General features: G+C 43.0%; 1 protein-coding gene across 2 annotated transcripts in view; it reads left to right on the forward strand.

Annotated features, from left to right (window-relative positions):
- Nucleotides 1-23,173, forward strand: part of FMN1 (formin 1) — a 391,310-nt gene that overhangs the window by 157,832 nt on the left and 210,305 nt on the right. For both annotated transcript variants that reach the window (XM_074955742.1, XM_074955743.1), the window contains one exon: nucleotides 8,938-8,999. In XM_074955742.1, coding sequence (XP_074811843.1) covers nucleotides 8,938-8,999 — 62 coding nt within the window. The remainder of the gene's footprint in view (nucleotides 1-8,937; nucleotides 9,000-23,173) is intronic.

Here is a 23,173-nt window from a genome sequence, read left to right on the forward strand (position 1 = left end):
CCACTTTTAAGATTCATGGCTATGCTTCCTCTTTGAAACTCCTCCTCTGTAGTACGTTGAGCATTTTGATAAATCAGAATAGGGCACTCCTCCAGGCCTTCCATGCAATTTGATTGGATTCAGTCGTCTCTTAAGAAATTCAGGGATTTCCCCCAATTTAGCAGGTCATGAAGAAATATGGAACAATCCAGTAAACTTTGGGAGTCTCAAAATATCAGTTTGTCTAGAAAGTGGTGCCACCAGGAGGAAACCGATTACAAGATCTTCTGATCATGACCCGAACAAAATTTTTGTACATTGTATAAAACTTCTAATTTAAAAATCCATTGAAACATCTAACAAATATTAAAACTAGTATAAAAAAGTAACTGAATTCCAAGGCTTACCTAAAACACATACGTTCAAACACCCAGTCTTACATTTGAAAAAAATAAAAAGTATCACTTCTAATCTCAGGGCAAGCAAGCTGGCAAATACCGTAGTACTTAATTTCTCCTTTATTTTCTGCAGGCCCAATAGAAACAAAAATAGCTGTTAAAAATACTTTTACAGAGAAAAGGATTTTTCTTTGCAGTGGCAGAGATAATGGGGGGTCAAGCCCCTTTAAAAAGGCACCACGCATACACCTAAGCATATTATGCAAGTGACAAAAGGAAGTGTACAACACACATTTTTACACAGGACTGGAAAGTGAGTCTCTCTCATTTATCTGGCAGCAGTAGCAGCAGCTCCTGTCCAGTGGGGCTGGGCCCAACTCCCTACTCTGGGTGATGTAACATTTCACATGAGGTCACATGGTGCTGTGACCCTGTGCACCATGTCACAATGCTACTCACTCAAATTTGGTCTCTGTCATGATGGAGGGGCAGCTGGGCCAAACCTGGGTGGTGCGGCGACTCTGTGCACCAGGTTGTAATCCTGGGAATGGGGAACCAGGCCCAGTCCAGTGGGACAGGAACTGTCACTTTAGAGTGAGTGTGGGTGGACTCACTCTCCAGCCGACCACGAATGACCCATCACTCCCCTGCTTTAAAACTCGCTTCTGCCACTGTTTTTCTCTGTCTGAATACAGACTTGGGTTTAAATCCTCACAAGACCCCATGACTTGAGTAGTGGTCAGATGTTGTTCTTCAAAATTATATTCTTAATGATCTTCTTGTATTTTCTCCCTCATACTGGTCTAATTTCTTCTTAAAACCATGATTGTCTTTCATGCTCATGACACGTATGTTTGGCTGGAGTCCCTTGATGACTTAGGTCTTTACACTTCAGGTATTAGAGTGAAGACAAGTTGAATTCGTTTTTATATGAATTAATGTACTTTATTCTCTTATTACCCAACAAAAGTGGTTTCATACTTTTTTTAGTGTCATGAATGCTTTTTTAAAAAATAGTAACTGAAATATAGCATACTACTCCTCGTGCAGGAGGCTGGGAAGAGGAGGGAGCAGGGGGCTGGAGGGCTGAGTAGGGGAGGAGAAAGGGAAGCCGGAGCTGGGAGCTTGGGGGCTTAGACAGCTAAGGAGGGGAGGAGAGGGAATAGCAGGAGGCTAGAGGGCTGAGGGGACAGCAAGGAGCTGGGAAGCAGGAGGGAATGGTGTTTATTAAAAAAAAAGCCAAAATGCAGTTGGTGGGTTGCCTTAGTAAGAAGTTTGGGAACCACTGGACTAACTGACCTCTTAAGGTCCCTTCTGGCCCTACATTTCTATGATTCTATGAAAATTCAATTAATTATATGTAGAAGAGAATTGTAATTACAGCTGGTTGAAACTTGGAATTTCTGGTTCATGAGAAAATTTGACATTTCAAAATTTGGTTTTGGTCCAAATTGGAATGAAAACAAATATTTTTGAAATTTCCTGTGAATTGGAATGTCTGAAAAAAAATTGGTTTTGGAATATTTGAGGCATTTGGAATTCCAAAATTTTGTAGTCAGCCCTGCACTTTTAGACATTTTATGTAAGTAATATAGATAAGACATAAATATTGATTAAGGCTGGAACACAAGTAGAAGAACCAGAAGGCCTGAGGCCTGCCAAAGAATTTAGCTTAGCCAAACTAATCAAGTCCTAAATTGTAGGTTCACATGAGTAAGTAACTGGTAAGTGACCTTGATTCACAAGATGTGGTGTTGTTGTAAGCAATTGTGTTAAGAACTGGTGGAGTTGCAGAAAGAAACCACAAAACTTGAATTGTTGATATTTTAAGAGATTCCTGAGAAAGATGTACAGAAAATTGATGTAAATGATTAATTAACCTATAGAACCTGGGGACCCCAATGTAAGTGGGGTGTGGAAGTTCAGATAAGGAAAAGGGAATGAATGGACTGATCACGAATATGTATAAGATACAATGGCTTGCACCATAACACATTATAAAACCTGTTACCTGGCCTGTGTGCCATGGGATACACTGGAACATGCCAGACTGATGTCCACCTGTTGATAGTCTCATCTACTTTGGGGTTCCCTGCAAGAGAAGAGGAAGGAATGCAAGTGCTGGACATTCAGTATTATCCTCCTCTCCTTTGCTTTATTGCAGTGTTGGTTAGTTGGTTTGCTTTGTTCATAAGATTGTTAATAAAGGTAAAGGTAATCAGAGTAAGTTGTTTCTCGTGTGCTCATTGAGTTTTCCCATTCTGATAACAATCTCAGTATTGTAGCTGATCCAGAAGCCAGACCCTCTGACCACTGCATGCTAATAGCTAGCCTATAGTTAAAATCTAACTATTAAATCAGGTTACCATTTCTTTTCACATTTTGTTTTTTCCCCCCCATTTATTACATTTGTATTATTTTACATTATTTCATAAAATGTCAGTAATAGCCGTGCAGTATAGTATTTGGTAACATGTCAGTAGTAGCAAGCTTTGTGTAGCTCATAAGCGTGTCTCTTTCACCAGCAGAAGTTGGTCCAATAACAGATATTGCTTCGCCCACCTTCTTTCTAATATCCTGGGACCAACATGGCTACATCAACACTGCAAACAAAAGTGAGCAGATAGCTAATTTTATTTTTAGTTCACATTTACTTAACCAGTTTTTCAGAAGCTTTGTAGCTGGAAAAAGTAGGCTACAGTGAGGCTTATTCATTGGCTGTGAAATTTAAATGTGATTTCATCACTTGTGCTTGGCAGTCCTGCTTGCAAAGATACAGGGACTGGTGAACCTATTCCTTGTTTTTTACCCCCCACCCTAAGCATCATTGTCATTATGGTAATGATGAGAAACTAGATTTTTTTTCCTCCCCTAAATGGTAACTTTCATGATTTGCACGACTTGTCTAAATACATAGGTCTTTGGCTACTATGTGGCAGAATAGTGGACTAAATAGATTTTTTCAGTATGGCAATTCCTGTAAAGAAACCCCTGATGTTATGATACTTGCTATAGCAACAACAGTTTTTTACCATTGACTTCATGAAATGTCAAGTTGCACAATAAAAAGACTAAGAATATTACAATTTTCCAAATGAGCAATAGATAGAATCTCTGCAGTTCCCCTGGGTTGAAATATGGGGCTTTTCAGAGCAAAGAAAAACTGTGCTAGAGACAGTCAAATTAATAGAACCCATGATCAGAATCTGTTGTTGGAGCTGCATGTGTGCTGTGTGGGAGTGTCACGGGGTCACTCACCACATTGGCGCCTCCTGCTGGGTGTTTTGGGAATTAGCTCAGTGCCAGCAGGTGCACTCTCAAGTGATGGTTGCTCTCCCGTCCTCACCTCTGCCTGCAAACCCATTACGGCTCCTTTCTGGCTCAGCGTCTGCTTCGTGGCACAGCCTTCTGGCCATGTCACCATCCGGTTCACCATCTTCCGGGGGACTCCTCCAACAAGAGTCCAGGCACTCCTCGCAGCGGCTTGGCAGTCCAAAGCCACCTGGTCCTTCAGCAGCTAATGGGCAGGGAGGGGAGGAAGGACAGGCCTGTCCACTACTCCAGGCCCCGGCCCAGTGACCCTGCAAACAGCAGCTTCCTGCTGCCTCCTCCTTCCAGCTCATTATCTCTATTCCCTGGGCCACTTCCCCACAGCCTCACTTCCTTCTGCTCCTGCCTCTGGCTTGAGCTCCTTTGCCAGGTTCTTTCCAGGGCCTTGAGTCTGTAAGTCCTGGCAGCCCATCAGGGGAGCCCTCTAGGAAGCCAGTCTTCTCCCTAGAGCTGACTCCTCCACTTTGGTCTGCAACTTCCTTTTATATAGGCAGGCTGGGCCCTGATTGGTTGTTTGTCTGCAGCCGCCCTAATTGGATGTTTCTCTGCAGCCACTCCCTCGGCTGCCTGCTGCTCAGCCTACCTAGGCTGGTTTTAACCCTCTCAGGGCCAGTGCGGGGCAGGCGCCCCGTCACAATGAGGTCATACTCTTTCCTATTGTCTTTCCTTATAACATATAAATCCTAAATTGCCAGCTCTTATCCTCTTTGCGTCCGCAGATGCTGAGAGTGCCTGCCACCTGACTTTTTTCTTGCTATCACTACCCTACACTGCTTTGGAGTTGCAGCCTCCTAGTACATATGTAAAACTCCATGCATTCACATACAACTTGTATCAACAGTGCACTGGTGTTTACATCACTATTGTGGTTGCACTTTTTTCTGAGCAACATCTAAGTACTGTTGCATTTTGCTCTGTATCCCTCTGAGCCAGTATGGACAGAAAATTTAAGCTTTGCAGCTGCATGAGTGCAGTTACTCCTTGCCATTGGAATCCTACAAGTCTCCTCCCTTCTCACCTTCCTTAGTGATAATTTTGACAACTCAGACCCCTGGTTCTCTGTGCAGGACTCTTTCGTCAATGGGCTAAAATGGCTCACAGTGAATAGTCCCAAATTAGACTGCCCTTGTGATAAATAGCTAAGGAGAAGACTGAATCACTTGTTTACTGTCTGTGTCACACAGCACAGTACAAATTATTATATTCAGTCCTGGGTCTTATCTGTTGGGTTTCGTTTTCACTGTGCCATCTTAGACCTACAGATATTAATGTTTGCTTAAGGAGGAGGTAAAACACACTTGCTAGGTGTCGACTCCTATTAAATAGATTATTTTTACAATATTTAAATTAACCGATGAAGAATATTTCATTTTATATCTATTCTTATTACAGAATTAAGCATCTACTTTAAACAGCACTCTCCATTATTACCCATCAGGAATATTTGTATTTTAGATACTTCCTTTCTAGTTTGGCTGGAATAAACATTACATTGGTCAGTAAGTTGATGTGCTACAGTATATCTGTTTATAGCATGCTAGAAAGTATATTAGATATACATAACAGTATGTTGATTTACAACACACTGTATATAAGCAATTCAAAGACTTGGACACTTGCTTCTACCAGAGGTGATATGTTTAAGCAGAAGATTGGGTACACTATTTCTTAGAGTCGTAGAGTTTAAGAGCAGAAGGGGCCACTAGATCATCTGCTATTGCCCCAAGCTTCAAAATTTTTTGGAATAAGGTAACTTAAAAAAATAATCTTATAACTAAAAGTTTTAGCATTCCAAGCTATTGAAATTATTCTGGAGTTTGCCAATCCAAAAAGTTGATGTAAGAGGCAAGAAATTAACAAGACTGCTACTCCCAAATGGTAAATAATATTCTTCCTCTTAAATAAAATACATGGTTTAAAAACCAACCCAAGCCATTTTCTCAGACTGGTCTTTTTTTCTTGACTTTATTTTGGCATGTTCAAGATCCCTGAGATACTGGAACCTTAGAATATTAATCTATACGCTACCCCTACAGAAATGTTAATTTACTTCTGCGTCAGAAAGTGTTTGGAGAATTCTTGTTTGGTAGCTGTAGAGGAGTTAGCCAATCTGGAAACAGGCAGCAACTAAGGAGCTGAGGATTTGTATATTACGTACAAACTGGTTAGGATTCCTATTTGGTTTTGTATTCCTTATTTTTCGTGTGGTTTACATTGTTTACTGCATGAGTTATGTAATTAGACATTAAATCTGGTGAATTTCATGTTTATGATGGGTTTAAGGGAAGAGAGATATTGAGGAGATGACATTATAAGTTGTTTTTGCCTGTCCTTGTTGTTTTGTCTCATATTTTTCTCATTTTACCAACCAAATAAATGTAGTCATTTCTCCCTTTGATCTTTTATATCAGTCCAGATGCTATGGTTTAGCTCCTTCTAGCTGACAAAAATAGTTAAAACAATTTAAACAAGATCTACACGTAAGATGCTTCCTGGCTCACAGACTTCAACTGTTTCTGTCTCCAGCTGGTAGAAAACCAAGTATCCTTTCCCTCTCCCTAAAGAAACAATTAAAAGAAAGGCACACACAGTCAGACTCCTCTGCCCCAAAGAAAGAGAGAATTTGTTTTTTTGTTGGTTGTTGTTGCTCTAGTTCTCTGTACTAGGCACCATATAAACCCCTAAGATAGCGAAACTTGTCAGTTAAATTTTGGCCTTAGGTTTTTTTGTTGTCCAACAAAAAATGTTGAGTTTTGTTGAATGACTTCTGTAGTTTGATCACAGCTATTCCCAAGAGAAAGATACAGTACATATTCTATAGCCATCTGCTAATTTAAGTCTCTTTCCAGGGCAAATGAAGTACCTCAAAGGGAAATGCTTCTCTTAAACATGTTCAGTCTGGTCTGTGCTCATCACTCATTGCATTTGTGGTCTCTGATTCTCCCCTACTGAGTCAACAGGAATTGTATCAGAGAGCAGGAGCAGAGCCATGTTCCATTGGCTGAATATGTTTAACTGTAGGGAGAGAGGAGGAGAGTAGCTTTAGTTGCCAAATGTGCTGCTGCTTCCTTAGTGCCATATGAGGGACTGACTACCTCTGGGCCCTCGGTCTCACTTGCAACAAGCTTTCTTTAGAGAATGTGAGCAAGCGCCAACTGTGATTTATGAATGTAAGCACTAACAGTTACTCCACTTACTAAACACAACAAATAGTCAGCTTTTGTAGTCTGGTTTGCTTATTAAAAGAAAGAGCTCTACCAAGCATGTAATCAATGTAGCTAATATTATCCTAGAATGCTTTCATGTCAGTAGACAGAAGACTGTTTCAGTTCTTTAATTATGTTTTCAAAGCTAAAATGCAAGTATATTTTCATGACTAAGCAGTTATGTGTTGACAAGCCCATCTTCCCCTGAAATTCAAGCTTAATTTTATGCAGACCCATATGGCTTTCGTTCCATTTCATTACTCAGAACTGTGAATTGTATTAATTAGAGTCCTATTTGTTGGAATCATGATGAGTTTAAGGATATACAAATTTATTTTTACCGATTGCACCATACGCAAATAACAATCAAATCCATATTATTGTATGAAATCTTTTCATGTGTGGTCTGTGATTTGCAGTTACAATTTTTTAAAAGATATAATAAAATCTTAGTCTAACAAAATATTAAAAACAGTCTTACAAAATATTAATTGCACCCTCAGCAAGTTCGCAGATGACACTAAGCTGCGGGGGGAGGGGGATGAGGTAGATATGCTGGAGGGTAGGGATAGGGTCCAGAGTGACCTAGACAAATTGGAAGATTGGGCCAAAAGAAATCTGATGAGGTTCAACAAGGACAAGTGCAGAGTCCTGCACGTAGGAAGGAAGAATCCTATGCACCACTATAGGCTGTGGACCGACTGGCTAAGCAGCAGTTCTGCAGAAAAAGACCTGGGGATTACAGTGGATGAGAAGCTGGATATGAGTCAGCAGTGTGCCCTTGTTGCCAAGAAGGCCAAGGGCATATTGGGCTGTATTAGTAGGAGCATTGCCAGCCGATCAAGGGAAGTGATTATTCCCCTCTATTCAGCACTGGTGAGGCCACACCTGGAGTATTGCATCCAGTTTTGGTCCCCCCACTACAGAAGGGATGTGGAGAAATTGGAGAGAGTCCAGCAGAGGGCAACGAAAATGATTAGGGGGCTGGGGCACATGATTTACGAGGAGAGGCTGAGGGAACTGGGATTATTTAGTCTACAGAAGAGAAGAAGAGTGAAGGTAGCTTTGATAGCAGCCTTCAACACCTGAAGGGGGGTTCCAAAGAGGGTGGAGCTAGGTTCTCAGTGGTGGCAGATGACAGAACACGAAGCAATGGTCTCAAGTTGCAGTGTGGGAGGTCTACTTTGGATATCAGGAAACGCTATTTTACTAGGAGGCATTAAAGACATTAAGAGATGGAAAATCTCTCTCTTCCCTGGGTAGGCTGTTCCAATGTTAATTACTCACACTGTTAAAAAATTTTTTTGCCTGATTTTTAATTTGAAATTGTCTGGCTTTAACTTCCAGTCATTGGTTCTTGTTGTGCTGCCTTTCTCTGATATATTAAAAAGCACTTTGGTGCCTAGTATTTCTTCTCCATCAAGGCACTTATACATCATAAGCAAGTCACCTCTCAATCTTCTTTTTGATAAGCTTTAAGGCTTTTAAGTCCCTCGCTGTAAGGCATTTTTCCAGGCCTCAAATCACTTGGCTTTTTTCTGTACCCTGTCCAATTAGTCGATATGTAGATGTTATCAGCTTTAAAATTGAATACAGTTCAGTGCAAGATTTGAATACTAAATGTAGATATTCCTTCAAAACTTTTTGTGTGTGGTAGAAGCATGCTATCAACTCCGCTTTTTACCTCAAAAACCAAATCCCAAGTTTCTTCCCGTTACCTCAATTTGAAATACATTCCCACTCCACCCATACACTTTACTCCTCTCCCTGTGTGAGAGCTATTTGTACTATCCTCTGTCATCACTAAGACCATTGTCAGTATGGCCATGTGTATCTTCTGATCCTGGAAACATTTTCTTTGTCATCTTTGTAGCAGGCCTACTCTTCAGAAGCCTCTACCTATGTTTTTGGCATGGAAGCACGGTATGAAATGGCACTGTGTCTAGAGTGTCATGTTTTCATAGACAGAGGCTTTTTTTGACTTTTATGTCATTAATCTGAATCGCTTCTTTATTTTTTTACAGAGTACCATGCTGCAATTTTGCAATTAAAGAGGGAAAACAAGGAAGAAGTTGAAAACTTAAAGGTACATCTTTTTAATGATGCTGATTTGTTATAGAAGTGATTTTTTGTTCTTTAAATCTTGTGCAAGTTGCAGTAATCCAGTATGTGGTTTATGTTCTGATATTAAACATATTTTTGTTTTTCTCTCTAAAAGTAAGTTTTCAGCTGATGGGCAGCTCAATTAAAGTTAGTTTACTTAAAATCCATATGTGCAGTCACAAATCACTTTTAAAGGGATTTAGCATTTTTTCAAATGTTTCTTTTGTAATCTTGCTGATTGTATCACTCCTGCAGGGCACAGGGCAAATTCAGCCCTCTGACTCATCAGCACTGTAATTTGTAAACTCATTTAGTATATTAAAACTCCAAGACTTAACTCATTGCTTTTTCATTTAAGTAGTAGCATAGATTTCTTGTAAAGTGCAATTATTCTCCAAAAAGTGCCCATAGGAATTGCATTTGTGGGGTTATGTGTCTGTGATTCCATATTTTACTACCTTTATGAGTAAAAGAATGTTTGTTTTCCTAAATGCCACCTCTGAAAACCCGGTCTGGTTTCTGACTGTTAGAGCTAGAAAGATCACAGTTCAACATAAATAGAAAAAGTTCTACGATCTGAATTTAATTAACTATCCTGTGGATGGTATATGAACTCATCAGAATCGAGCCCACTCTTCCAAAACAATGTTGGCTCTGCAGTGCTAACTGAAGTACAAAGTAGCAAAAGCATATTTTTGTCCCGAAAGCAAGCAGATGTGGTTGAATGTATAGCACAGGAGCAGATTTGTTGAATAAGAAGCTGGTGCCAGTTTTAAACACTTTGAATTATCTTCTGATCAAACTATCTAGCATTTTTCTAGCACTGCACAGCGAATTAGGTGCAATACCTGCACCATGGTACCACAGTACGTTTTTCAGTGTGTAAGTCACGAATTACAAACACATGCAGCGTTTCCATTGTCAACATTAAGGCAAATGGAATTGAAGACAGCAGGTAGAAAAAGTCTGAGCCTGGTGACATGAAAGGCAACATGTTTGCAGAAGCTTTACTAATAGATTCCACTTGTTGGGTCTCCTCCAGTGCTAAATGTTGTATTTTTTCCCTCTGTTACCCCACACACACTGACTCTTCTTGTGCTGGTATAATTTTTTCAGTTTTCATCATTTTTCTTGCGTCTATAGTATGAAATCTTGCCCCACTGAAAAGTCAATGAGAAATTTGCCATTGACTCCAATGGGACCAGGATTTCATTCATATTGTTTGGTTTTTGAATTTTCTTCAAAATTCCTTGAAATGTATCAGTCTTGGTTTTTAATGCTGAAGACTTAGAATTTATTGATTTCTGTTTTTAAAAAGCATGTACTCAATAGCTGTAGATTAATCAATCAGATTATCCTGTCATATAAAAATTTTCAATATAACAATATAAAAACAAGTCCAATTAGCCTAATTTCATAACAAAATCTGGCCATCCAGCTGAACTCCTGTTGAGTGTTGAGTTCCAAGGAATTTTATCTCCCAAATTACTAAAAATTTGTAGTCTAGAGAAACAAAAAAATGGGAGGCCAAATCTTAATTGTGTGTTTTAATGCCAACTCATAGAATTGTAGGACTGTAAGGGATCTCGAAAGGTCATCTAGTCCAGTCTCCTGCATCCCTTACAGGTGTTTGTCTAACCTGCTCTTAAAAGTCTCCAATGATGGAGATTCCCAAACCTCCCTAGGCAATCACAACACAGGAATGTGATTCCCAATATTTTAGTCACATTGCGTTCTTGACATCCTTTAGGTGACGCTATGCTTAAAGATAAGGAAAAGCCTCACAATTATTAACCATGACTATTGGAAAAGAAGAAGATTGTCACAGTTACCAGGCTAACAGCACCACCTGTAGGGCCGGCCTTAAGGGTGGGCCACCCAGGCATCCACCCAGGGTGCCATGGTCAGGGGGGCAGCAATGCAGAGGTGTGTGTTGCTAGTGTAGTGTCAGAAAGTGCTCCTGGCTGGCTGGGGAGCGCTGCAAAGTTGCAGAGGTGATGCATCGGGGGGGCACCCAGATTTCTCTCTGCTTCTTCCTGGCAAAGGAATTTTTTTGTGGGGGAAGCAGTTATGCACAGATACTGCTCATTCCCCCCTTACTCTGCATCTCCCTAGGGGAGACTATAAGGGGGGTGAGGAACAACGCCAGCCTCCCAGCATCCAGGTCACTTTCCCCACCTGTGCTGTGCTGTCAGGCAAGCATCAGGAGCTGCTGCTCTCCTGCCTGCCCCTTACACAGCCCAGGTGGGGAAAGTGACTTGGAAGCAGGGAGCCCTGATGTTGCACCTTGCTCCCAACCCCACACTCCCCAAGGGGACCGGAGGAGCAGTGTTCAAGGGGGGGAGTGAGCAGCAATGCCAGCCACTCCATGCATCCAGATCATTTTCCACACATGGATGCAGGAGGGGGATGCAGGGGTTAAGGGTGAAGGGGGCACAATGCAGGCATTGGGGACACAGGAGGGGGCAGGCATTAGGAGCACAGGAGGTGGAGAGCGCAGGGATTAGGGGTGCAGGGAGCGTAGGGGTTGGGGCGAAGGGGGAGTGAGGAGCTTCTGGAGCCCACAGGGACCAGGGGCAATGGGGGACACCTGTGGGGACCAGGGGCATTGGGGGAGTGCCGTGCCCACGGGGGCCAGGAGTGCCAAAATACAAGTTTGCCCAGGGTGCCATTTTCCTTAAGACCTGGCCCTGCTGACCTCTCCTGGTCTCTTTGAATGCATCCCTTCCAGGTCTCGGTCCTCAAGCCATCACCTTTGTTGCGGTGGAATCCCACATGATTTTCCCACTCTCAGACCAGGCCTTGGGCTGCCGTCGCCCTGTACTAACCGTCATTACTAGGGTTGCCAACTTTGTAGTATTTAAAAACTGGACACTCCAACAGGAGGGCCGGAACCTCTCTTTACCCCCCCCTCCTACAGGTTTCACCCCAGCCCTGACTCTTCCTCCTGAGGCCCCGCTCTGTTCACTTCTCTTTCCTCCTGCCCCCATTGCTCGCTGCGCTTCCCCTCTCTCTCCCCAACCTCTGCCTGGGTCGGGAGGCACTTGCCTGGGAAGCTGGGGCTGGGAGCTGCAGATGCCCAGTGCAGGTAGGAGGTGGCCCTGGCTAAGTAGGGGCTGGCACAGGTGATGATTCAGCACCTCCCCCGCCCGCAGTAACCGGATTTTGGGTGTCCAGTCAATAGATCTGACTGGACTTTCCAGTCGAAAACTGGGCATCTGGCTACCCTAGTCGTTATCTCAGCAGGCCTGATGTATGTTCAGTACCTGCAGTTCTGTTCCCTCTGGGAGCTATGGACAGTGGTATCCACTGACGAGACAGCCTTCTTAAAACCACTTACTGTTGATTTAGAACCAAATAATTTCAGAGAAAATTTACTTTAAAACAGTCTATACATGTGGCTTTCCTTCCTAAGACTTATCTTCCCCATGAACCTGGAAAGGTCCTTACTGTTTCAGATGCTTTTGAGGGACGTTGTCATAAATATAAAGGGAAGGGTAAACACCTTTAAAATCCCTCCTGGCCAGAGGCAAAACCCTTTCACCTGTAAATGGTTAAGAAGCTAGGATAACCTCGCTGGCACCTGACCAAAATGACCAATGAGGAGACAAGATACTTTCAAAGCTGGAGTGGGGGAGAAACAAAGGGTCTCTCTGTCCGTGTGATGCTTTTGCCAGGAACAGAAAAGGAATGGAGTCTTAGAACTTAGTAAGTAATCTAGCTAGATATGTGTTAGATTCTGTTTTGTTTAAATGGCTGATAAAATAAGCTGTGCTGAATGGAATGTATATTCCTGTTTTTGTGTCTTTTTGTAACTTAAGGTTTTGCCTAGAGGGATTCTCTATGTTTTGAATCTGATTACCCTGTAAGGTATTTACCATCCTGATTTTACAGAGGTGATTCTTTTACTTTTTTTCTTCAATTAAAATTCTTCTTTTAAGAACCTGATTGCTTTTTCATTGTTCTTAAGATCCAAGGGTTTGGGTCTGTGTTCACCTATGCAAATTGGTGAGGATTTTTATCAAGCCTTCCCCAGGAAAGGGGGTGTAGGGTTTGGGGAGAAGGACATTTCCAAGCGAGCTCTTTCCCTGTTATATATTTGTTAGACGCTTGGTGGTGGCAGTGATAAAGTCCAAGGGCAAAAGGTAAAATAGTTTGTACCTTGGGGAAGTTTTAACCTAAGCTGGTAAAAATAAGCTTAGGGGGTTTTCATGCAGGTCCCCACATCTGTACCCTAGAGTTCAGAGTGGGGAAGGAACCTTGACAAACGTGTATCTGTGTTCCATGTCAGTCTGTTTCCCCAGTACTAGCTCTCTCGTGACTCACCCCTTTCTCTCTCTTCAAAGAGTCTCTTTAGATGTTTAGTGTCCCTTTGATTCCTACGCTGCCAACCTTGGCAAACCAGCTGGGTAAGTTTGAGCTGGAGGCTGGAAGTAGCATTTTCATTTCAAAAGGATCAGCCATTTTCTTATTATTGTCCCCAAGTGTGTGTTGGGAGGCTACTTAGCTAGAGGTGAATGAGGAACACACAGACCATGTGGCATGGGGGCAAGAATGGGGGGCTTTGGTATGGGGAAGGGGAAACATATTCCGGAGACCAAAGGGGTAGTGTTAAATTCTCACCTCTGCAACCATGAAGACAGTAGTAGTGGAGGAGCCAGGGATACAGACTAAAACTATACTATGAATCAAGTGACTCTTGTGGTAATCATCAGTAGCAATGATTGTGAAGGCAAACTCCCACTAGAAGTGCATGGAAGGACCCATAGTTATTTTGTATTTCTCAAAATAGAAATAGTCAAAATGTGGTGGGGAGGAAGATCAGGGTCCATATCCCTATTTTCTCCCTGAGACATAATTGGTTTATTTCTAGGAAGTGAACCACATAAAAATTTGTACAGGAGTCTAGAGAGCTACAGCAGCACCAATACTAGGTTACCCCGGAGAATGTAGATCAGGACTCCTTTAAAGCAAATTTGGACTCAGTAGTAGCAATGGTCACTCTTATGATGATCTTTCAATACTGTGATTTGGGGAATCCAAGCACACTTTATGAATTCTGTTTGATACTGGGACTCCGTGTGTGTCTGTGTCAGACTCTATTTGAATGTGGGGCTTCTTGCCTTTTCTATTGTCTTTCTGCCTCCGTATTGGACTGAAATTCTAAGAGGTGGTGATACAGGGCTGACAATGGTGAGCCATTAATCTAAATAGTTCCCCTTCAAATGGGAGCACCTTAGAATGTGGAATAGTTGAAGTCTAGGGAAAACCAGTTTTGTCCAACTTTTCTGTGGGAGGTTCTAGAGCAGTGGAATTTCCCCAGAGACAGAACAAAGAAAGGCTGAGAGATTGGGACAGGGACTCACAAACAGGAAGCTGGGGCATGACAGGGGAAGAGAGGGGCCTGCTTTCATAATAGGGGGATCCTTCTTAACTGCAGTTTGAGCTGAGAAAGACAGAAACTGGTTTCAGTGCATAGGAGAGAGACAGATTCCATGATCTGAAGTAGAAGCTATGTGCAGGAGGGAAGATCCTGGGCTCCTGATAGGACTCTGGCCGGTGCTCAAAGAAAGCTCGGGATAGTGAGGCAGGGAAAGGCATGTAGGTGTGTTAATCGCCTTGTTTAGAACTGCATATTCATTATGCTAACTAAAGAGTGTTTGGTTTTTGGGAACCCTCACCAAATCTGTATATGTGTCTACCTCACGGTCATGTATCCCTGAAGACGAGGTTGAAGCTGTGGGAAAGGGTATGCTTAAACCACTGGGGAGACTTAGAGATCATCACTGGTCTTGGGGGCTGAGCGCAGCACTAACACAGAGCTCCATTTCCATGAGGAGGTAACAGTCAGCTAGTGCCCAGGAAATGTCCCAAAGATACCAATGGGAGAGACGGTACCTCAAGGAAAGCTTTAAGAGCACATGTCCCAGTCTGTGAGATCCAAACCACAGTCTGATGAATGTCCAGCCAGGGCAAGCTCTACCAGGGTTGTGTGTGACAGCTATACTTAATTCATCATGTAAAAAATATGGCTAGATGATACTACTTTATTGATAGACAGTGTCTGGTAACCCTACACGTTCCATATTAAAAGACTCCATATTATTGAATAAAGTATTTTAGAATATGAAAACATAAATGGAAAGAAATGCTGACATGTTAATTACAGAGACAAAGTGGGTGAGGTAATATCTTTTATTGGACCAACTTCTGCTGTTGAGAGAGACAAGTTTGAAGCCACACGGAGCTCTTCTTCAGGTCTGGGAAAGGTACTCCGAACATCACATGATGCTAAATGCAAGGTGGAACAGATTGTTTGAACACACCTGGGAATCTCACACAGGAAAATCATCAAAGACAAAAACACCCTATCACCCATGTCTGAACACTTTTCACAAGTGATCACTCTATATCTGACCTATCAGTCCTCATCCTCAAAGGAAATCTGCACAACACTTTCAAAAGAGAAACCTGAGCGATTAAATTCATAACTCTGCTAGACACTAAAAATCATGGATTGAACAGAAACACTGGACTTATGGTTTATTACAACAATTTGTAACCCAAGAACCCCCTCTTTTTGTTCTATGACTGCAGACGTGTTAATGGGCCAGTCTACCTTGAATGGTTCCTTGCAATATAGAATCATAGAATATCAGGGTTGGAAGGGACCTCAGGAGGTCATCTAGTCCAACCCCCTGCTCAAAGCAGGACCAATCCCCAATTAAATCATCCCAGACAGGGCTTTGTCAAGCCTGACCTTAAAAACTTCTAAGGAAGGAGATTCTACCACCTCCCTAGGTAACGCATTCCAGTGTTTCACCACCCTCCTAGTGAAAAAGTTTTTCCTAATATCCAACCTAAACCTCCCCCACTGCAACTTGAGACCATTACTCCTTGTCCTGTCCTCTTCTACCACTGAGAATAGTCTGGAACCATCCTCTCTGGAACCACCTCTCAGGTAGTTGAAAGCAGCTATCAAATCCCCCCTCATTCTTCTCTTCTGCAGACTAAACAATCCCAGTTCCCTCAGCCTCTCCTCATAAGTCATGTGTTCCAGACCCCTAATCATTTTTGTTGCCCTTCGCTGGACTTTCTCCAGTTTATCCACATCCTTCTTGTAGTGTGGGGCCCAAAACTGGACACAGTACTCCAGATGAGGCCTCACCAATGTCGAATAGAGGGGAACGACCACGTCCCTCGATCTGCTCGCTATGCCCCTACTTATACATCCCAAAATACCATTGGCCTTCTTGGCAACAAGGGCACACTGCTGACTCATATCCAGCTTCTCGTCCACTGTCACCCCTAGGTCCTTTTCCGCAGAACTGCTGCCTAGCCATTCTGTCCCTAGTCTGTAGCGGTGCATTGGGTTCTTCCGTCCTAAGTACAGGACCCTGCACTTATCCTTATTGAACCTCATCAGATTTCTTTTGGCCCAATCCTCCAATTTGTCTAGGTCGCTCTGTATCCTATCCCTGCCCTCCAGCGTATCTACCACTCCTCCTAGTTTAGTATCATCCGCAAATTTGCTGAGAGTGCAATCCACACCATCCTCCAGATCATTTATGAAGATATTGAACAAAACCGGCCCCAGGACCGACCCCTGGGGCACTCCACTTGACACCGGCTGCCAACTAGACATGGAGCCATTGATCACTACCCGTTGAGCCCGACAATCTAGCCAACTTTCTACCCACCTTATAGTGCATTCATCCAGCCCATACTTCTTTAACTTGCTAACAAGAATACTGTGGGAGACCGTGTCAAAAGCTTTGCTAAAGTCAAGAAACAATACATCCACTGCTTTCCCTTCATCCACAGAACCAGTAATCTCATCATAGAAGGCGATTAGATTAGTCAGGCATGACCTTCCCTTGGTGAATCCATGCTGACTGTTCCTGATCACTTTCCTCTCATGTAAGTGCTTCAGGATTGATTCTTTGAGGACCTGCTCCATGATTTTTCCAGGGACTGAGGTGAGGCTGACTGGCCTGTAGTTCCCAGGATCCTCCTTCTTCCCTTTTTTAAAGATTGGCACTACATTAGCCTTTTTCCAGTCATCCGGGACTTCCCCCGTTCGCCACGAGTTTTCAAAGATAATGGCCAATGGCTCTGCAATCACAGCCGCCAGTTCCTTTAGCACTCTCAGATGCAACTCGTCCGGCCCCATGGACTTGTGCACGTCCAGCTTTTCTAAATAGTCCCTAACCACCTCTTTCTCCACAGAGGGCTGACCATCTACTCCCCATGCTGTGATGCCCAGCGCAGCACTCTGGGAGCTGACCTTGTTAGTGAAGACAGAGGCAAAAAAAGCATTGAGTACATTAGCTTTTTCCACATCCTTTGTCACTAGGTTGCCTCCCTCATTCAGTAAGGGGCCCACACTTTCCTTGGCTTTCTTCTTGTTGCCAACATACCTGAAGAAACCCTTCTTGTTACTCTTGACATCTCTTGCTAGCTGCAGCTCCAGGTGTGATTTGGCCCTCCTGATTTCATTCCTACATGCCCGAGCAATATTTTTATACTCTTCCCTGGTCATATGTCCAAGCTTCCACTTCTTGTAAGCTTCTTTTTTATGTTTAAGATCCGCTAGGATTTCACCGTTAAGCCAAGCTGGTCGCCTGCCATATTTACTATTCTTTCGACTCATCGGGATGGTTTGTCCCTGTAACCTCAACAGGGATTCCTTGAAATACAGCCAGCTCTCCTGGACTCCTTTCCCCTTCATGTTAGTCCCCCAGGTGATCCTACCCATCCGTTCCCTGAGGGAGTCGAAGTCTGCTTTCCTGAAGTCCAGGGTCCGTATCCTGCTGCTTACCTTTCTTCCCTGTGTGCTAACTACTTCATAATATGTGCTAACTACTTATGCTAAACCATCTGTTCCACCTTGCCTGTTGCTGTGATGCTCAGAGTACCATGCCACAAGAGGAGCTGTTAATTGGTTTCCATTAAAAACATTAATTTTGGACTTTTTTGTTTTCCATGAAAATAAATTTGAAAGAAATTGAGGGGCTAGTGGATTCCTGAACTGTAAAGTTCAGAAACATTTTTTTCATTAATTTGCTATTCTCAAACTTTGTGTGATAAAAACTTAAGTCTCTTGTTAAAAGAAGCAATTAAGGTAGTTTGTATTTTTTCTCATGACTGATCAACTAATGTTAATTCATTAACTGCTGAGATTGGAATATGAATGTTTTGTCAAAGTATAATAGATAACATAAAGGGTCGCATATGATCTTCAGTTTAAAGGAAGGAAAATGTGCATGCATTATTTGCAAGCTCGTGCCTAGTTGTGGCTCAACTATCAGTTATGATGATGCCAGAAAAACCGACCATTATCCATTTTAAATGCATAAATACAACTTAAAGTTAGTTTAAATGCAAAAGTTTTCTGCACATGATCTGTGAAAATTGGTGGGACCTGATACTGCCATTGTGGTGGTTTCCCACAAGATGTATTATATTCATACATTTTCTCATATGGTATACATTTGTTTGGTGATGTCTTTATTTTGATGCTTGACAGCTTTAGTTCATAATATTTTAGTTATAAAAAAGTCTGTAGGAATGTTTCACTGGGCTGTGAGGTAGTGAAAATGAAGCGCAATGTCTTTAGCGTGTTACTTGAAACTCACAAAAATAATAGGCTTGTTTAAAATGTGCAAAAAATAATTTAAAGCAGGCTTTTGGAAGTTGGCTTTACAATATGTTTGTGAGGATGTTGTGCAAAGTGCTAGTCTGTCTAGTCATAAGATTGAAAAATACTATAATTCTTCATTTAATGTTACTGCCTTGATTGATAATTAAAAGTATTAGATATATTTACTGCACCTGAAGGTTGTAGGCTGAATAGTCTTGCGTTTGTGCTTTCAGTAGTGAGTTCCTTGTTGCATTAAAATGTCACACCTTACAAATGCCATCCATGCTTTATCTACATTTTGTCAGAGCTCTTTACATTTCTGGGACATGATATAGCATATAATTCATGTGGAATGCCATATGAAGAATTCTTAAATGACTCAGGAACATTTAGGCTAAAAACATTTTTTACCTGCTGGTTGTAAAGTTTGCAGTTACTGCAATCTCATTTGGCAATGTACCATCTTCATAGGCCAATTTTAGGGAATATATGAACAGAGGTAGTGTATATTAAATATGATTGCTGCATATCTTATTTTACAGTGGGGTAAATTTTTTGAGATATTCAGAACATCACTATGCTAACATATTTGGAAAATCACAATTATCACTCCTGAGTTCCATTTCTTACCATTTCTCATTTGAGAAGTTGACTAAATCGTATTTCCTTTGCCATTTGGCTGCTGGTAGATGGCTTCCATACTGCCTTCCTAATGTTCAGAACCTTTTAAAATACATATTTTGTTACGTGCCTCCACTATTTTTATCTTTCATATTAAAGGAACTCATTCTGTTGACTGAGGGCTTGGCTCTTGCGAGTTAGAGCACATTAAAGCAGCCCCGGGCGCCCTAGCTCAATACCCATCCACACTGGCAAAGGCATGTAGAGCGCTCTGACTCCACGGCTAGAGCGCTCCAGGTACTCCACCTCGGCGAGAAGATTAACGCTTGCTGTGTCTTGGCTGAAACGCCCGGGAGTCAGTGTGAACGAGGTGTTGCATTACTGCGCTCTGAACAGCCTCCGGAAACGTCCCATAATCCCCTTAAGTCAAGTGGCCACTCTTCTCATTGTTTTGGAATTGCTGCAGGAATTCGGATATGCCCTTTGAAAGCTCCGTTTCTGACAGCCAGCTGCTCATCTGCTCCAAGACAAAGCAACCATTACTGTGGAATGTTGTGTGTGTGTGTGTGTGTGTGTGTGTGTGTGTGTGTGTGAGAGAGAGAGAGAGAGAGAGAGAGAGAGAGAGAGGCAGGGGGGAGGAGGGAGGTCTGCTGCTGTCTGAACTTACAAGACAGCATGCTGACATGCTCTCAGCCCCCCCAAAACCCACTCTCTCCCCCACATACACACATCACACTCCCTGTCACACTCTCCCCTCCCCCATTTGAAAAGCATGTTGCAGCCACTTGCATGCTGGGATAGCTACCACAATGCACTGCTCTCTGTGGCCATTGCAAGAGCTGCTAATGAGGCCACACCAGTGCTCTTGTAGCTGTCAGTGTAGATAGATTGCAGCGCTTTCCCTACTGTGCTCTACGAAGGCTGGTTTAACTGAAAGCGCTCTACATCTGCAAGTGTAGCCATGCCCTAAGCTACAGCATCAGCACTGCAGCTGCACCACTGGAGTGCTTCAGTGTAAATAGGTTTCAGAGTAACAGCCGTGTTAGTCTGTATTCGCAAAAAGAAAAGGAGTACTTGTGGCACCTTAGAGACTAACCAATTTATTTGCGCATAAGCTTTTGTGAGCTTATGCTCAAATTGGTTAGTCTCTAAGGTGCCACAAGTACTCCTTTTCTTTCAGTGTAAACACTCACTCCAGCAACGGAGGGGTTCTCCCATTGCTGTGTTTAATTCATCTCCCCAGGATGTGATAGGTAGGTCTATGGAAGAATCCTTCCATTGACCTAGCAGTGTCTGCACCAGACGTTAAGACGACATAGCTATGTTGCTCAGGGGTGTGTATGTTTCACACCCCTGAGAGACTTAGGTAGGCTGGTGTAAGTTTTCAGTGTAGACCAGCCGTAAGTCACTTCACAGACATTGCATTACCTTTAATTATGCTTGGGACTGCAAAATTTAAAGTATTAACAGCAAAGGAACATGTTGTGCCCTGGACTAATGCACTAATTTAGGCCAGATCCTGGCCAGCACCCTTTCCTGGCCACCCACTAGGATGGCTGTGAGGGGAATCCAGGATTCTGGATCCCCAGGATGTTTCAGGCTCCTCCTGGAGTCTGAACAGAGTCCAGCCATTGCCCCAGCCTTGGGGTCTCTCGGCATACTCTCAGGGCACAGATTTTCTGTCTGGCATCCCCCTGATTGTCAGAACTCACCGTCCAGCTGCCTAAGCCCTCTGGATGCAACACTGATCCGTTAGATTCCCTGATACTTAAACAGATCCCTTTACCAGAACTCCACCGACCCAAAAGGTGTGAGTTTAACTGTCTCAGGGCATGCAGCACTTGTGAAGCAGTCAACACTCATTCAACATTTTGTACAGTCTGACATCTTTATGCTCTTTATAGTAACCATGTAAATCACAAGAGAGTACAGATCATACACAACAATAAAACATCCTAAACAGTGTCCCTCACTAGCTCATCCTTCCCTTGGGAGTCCTCCATCCCTCCCACACCCCTTGCCTACCCTACCCCTGCAGCTGCCTCCCTCATCTTAGTCTGATGCAAAATGGCTCTCTCTCCCCAGTTTCCCCCCCATCCCTCCAATCCCGAGTCCCTTTACAGACTTCTGCTGAGGTCACCTGCTTCTTTTCTGCTCCTGGTAACTTTCTGTGACTTTCACCACAACCACCCTCCCACCCCCCCTTCAGAGAAAAGGAGGAAGTGTCTTCTCCCACTTAAAGAAAAGGAGTACTTGTGGCACCTTAGAGACTAAATAAATTGGTTAGTCTCTAAGGTGCCACAAGTACTCCTTTTCTTTTTGCGAATACAGACTAACACGGCTGTTACTCTGAAACAAATCATTCTCCCACTTAGAGTGTAAAACCATTGTCCCAAGGTGTTTTACTTTGAATGGATCGTTGAGTGCTGATCACTCACCATTGTCTCTGGCCTCGCAGAGACATGACACAACCCCTGCTAACTCATGGGGGGCGGGGGGGGACTCACATACATATGAGCTTTCTCTGACACAGAAGTTGCATGATACAATTTAATCAAATTATCCGCAATTCGGAAGTGTTACAGGCAGCATCCGCAATTTGTCACAATGCCTGTATGCTCTTAGACTACGTCTACGCTCTGAGGTAGGGGGGTGAATTGCCCTGCTCATGTACACACACACAGGTGCTAGGGCTTATTGAACTAGCATGTGTATGAAGAGCAGTGTAGCCATGGTAGCATGGGCAGTGCAGGCACAGCTTACCTATGTCAAGTACAAACCCACCTGAAACTGGTGGGTATGTACTCGGCACATGCCTCCACTGCTGCTACCACAGCTACTCTGCTGTTTATACTCGCACTAGCTGATGAGAGCTAGCTGGAGCAAGTATGTGTATGCAAGCAAGGGGATCACATCCCTAGCTCATCGTTCAGAATTAGCTGTAGTTTCTCTTGGCTTTTTATAATTTGTAGGATGGAATTTTTTATAAGATTAAAGGAGGATTACTACAGGTTTATTAAAAAAAACCTATCAAGTATTATATTGAAGAAATTTAGGCTACGGCTAAGTTTTAATATAACAGTTTGTTGCATTTTACTTCGGCATGGGACAGTGTGTTGGTAGCATCTCTGTCAACTAAGGTAAACACAAGACTTAGATGTGTTTTTGACAACCAGAGCATTGAGACACCCCACAAACAGACATGTCATATTTCTCTCTCTGCAGCTACTCTTTGCAAACTGATCCAGAGACCAGAACTTTATAGGGGCTGTGAAGAAAGTTGCTCATCATGCCACCCCTACCATAGATTAGGGGTGAGATCCCTACTCCCATTCCTGCCCCTGTACTTCAGGTAAAAAGGCTTAGAGCATTGTAAAGGGGCCAACAAAAAAGCCAGCTGTGGGCAAGGGTGGATCCCAACAATGCAGGAACCAAGGAAGACAGCTATAAGGTTGCCCTTCAAGGATCCCAACAAAGCCATTGCAGAGAGGGCATGCTGAGGGAAGGGAAGAGGTACGGTCACATACTGCTGTAGAGATTCTAGGCAGTGCTGCAGCCTGTGGGGTGTCCCAGGGAGGCTGCCGTAGTTTAGACATCCTAAACATAAACCCTAAACATAGGGTTGTCTGAATTATGCCAGGGGCCTCTCCAGCCCATGGAGTGGCCAAGGATCAGGAAAGGTGCAAAGGGGGCTTAAATCACCATAGGCCTTTTTCCCCTTGGGCTGTCAGTTCTGTGCTACATCTGTGTAATAGTGTATGTCTTCACTGAAAAGCTAGCCCTGGATCTTATGCAGGTTCTAGCCCAAACCCCTCTACTGTCCATGCAAAAATCTTTTACGTGGGTTTGGAGATGCTTTAAGACTGGGGCTAGCTGACACTGGGCTAGATATT

This window comes from Natator depressus, chromosome 6 (genome assembly GCF_965152275.1).
Source record: "Natator depressus isolate rNatDep1 chromosome 6, rNatDep2.hap1, whole genome shotgun sequence".
Taxonomy (NCBI): domain Eukaryota; kingdom Metazoa; phylum Chordata; order Testudines; family Cheloniidae; genus Natator; species Natator depressus.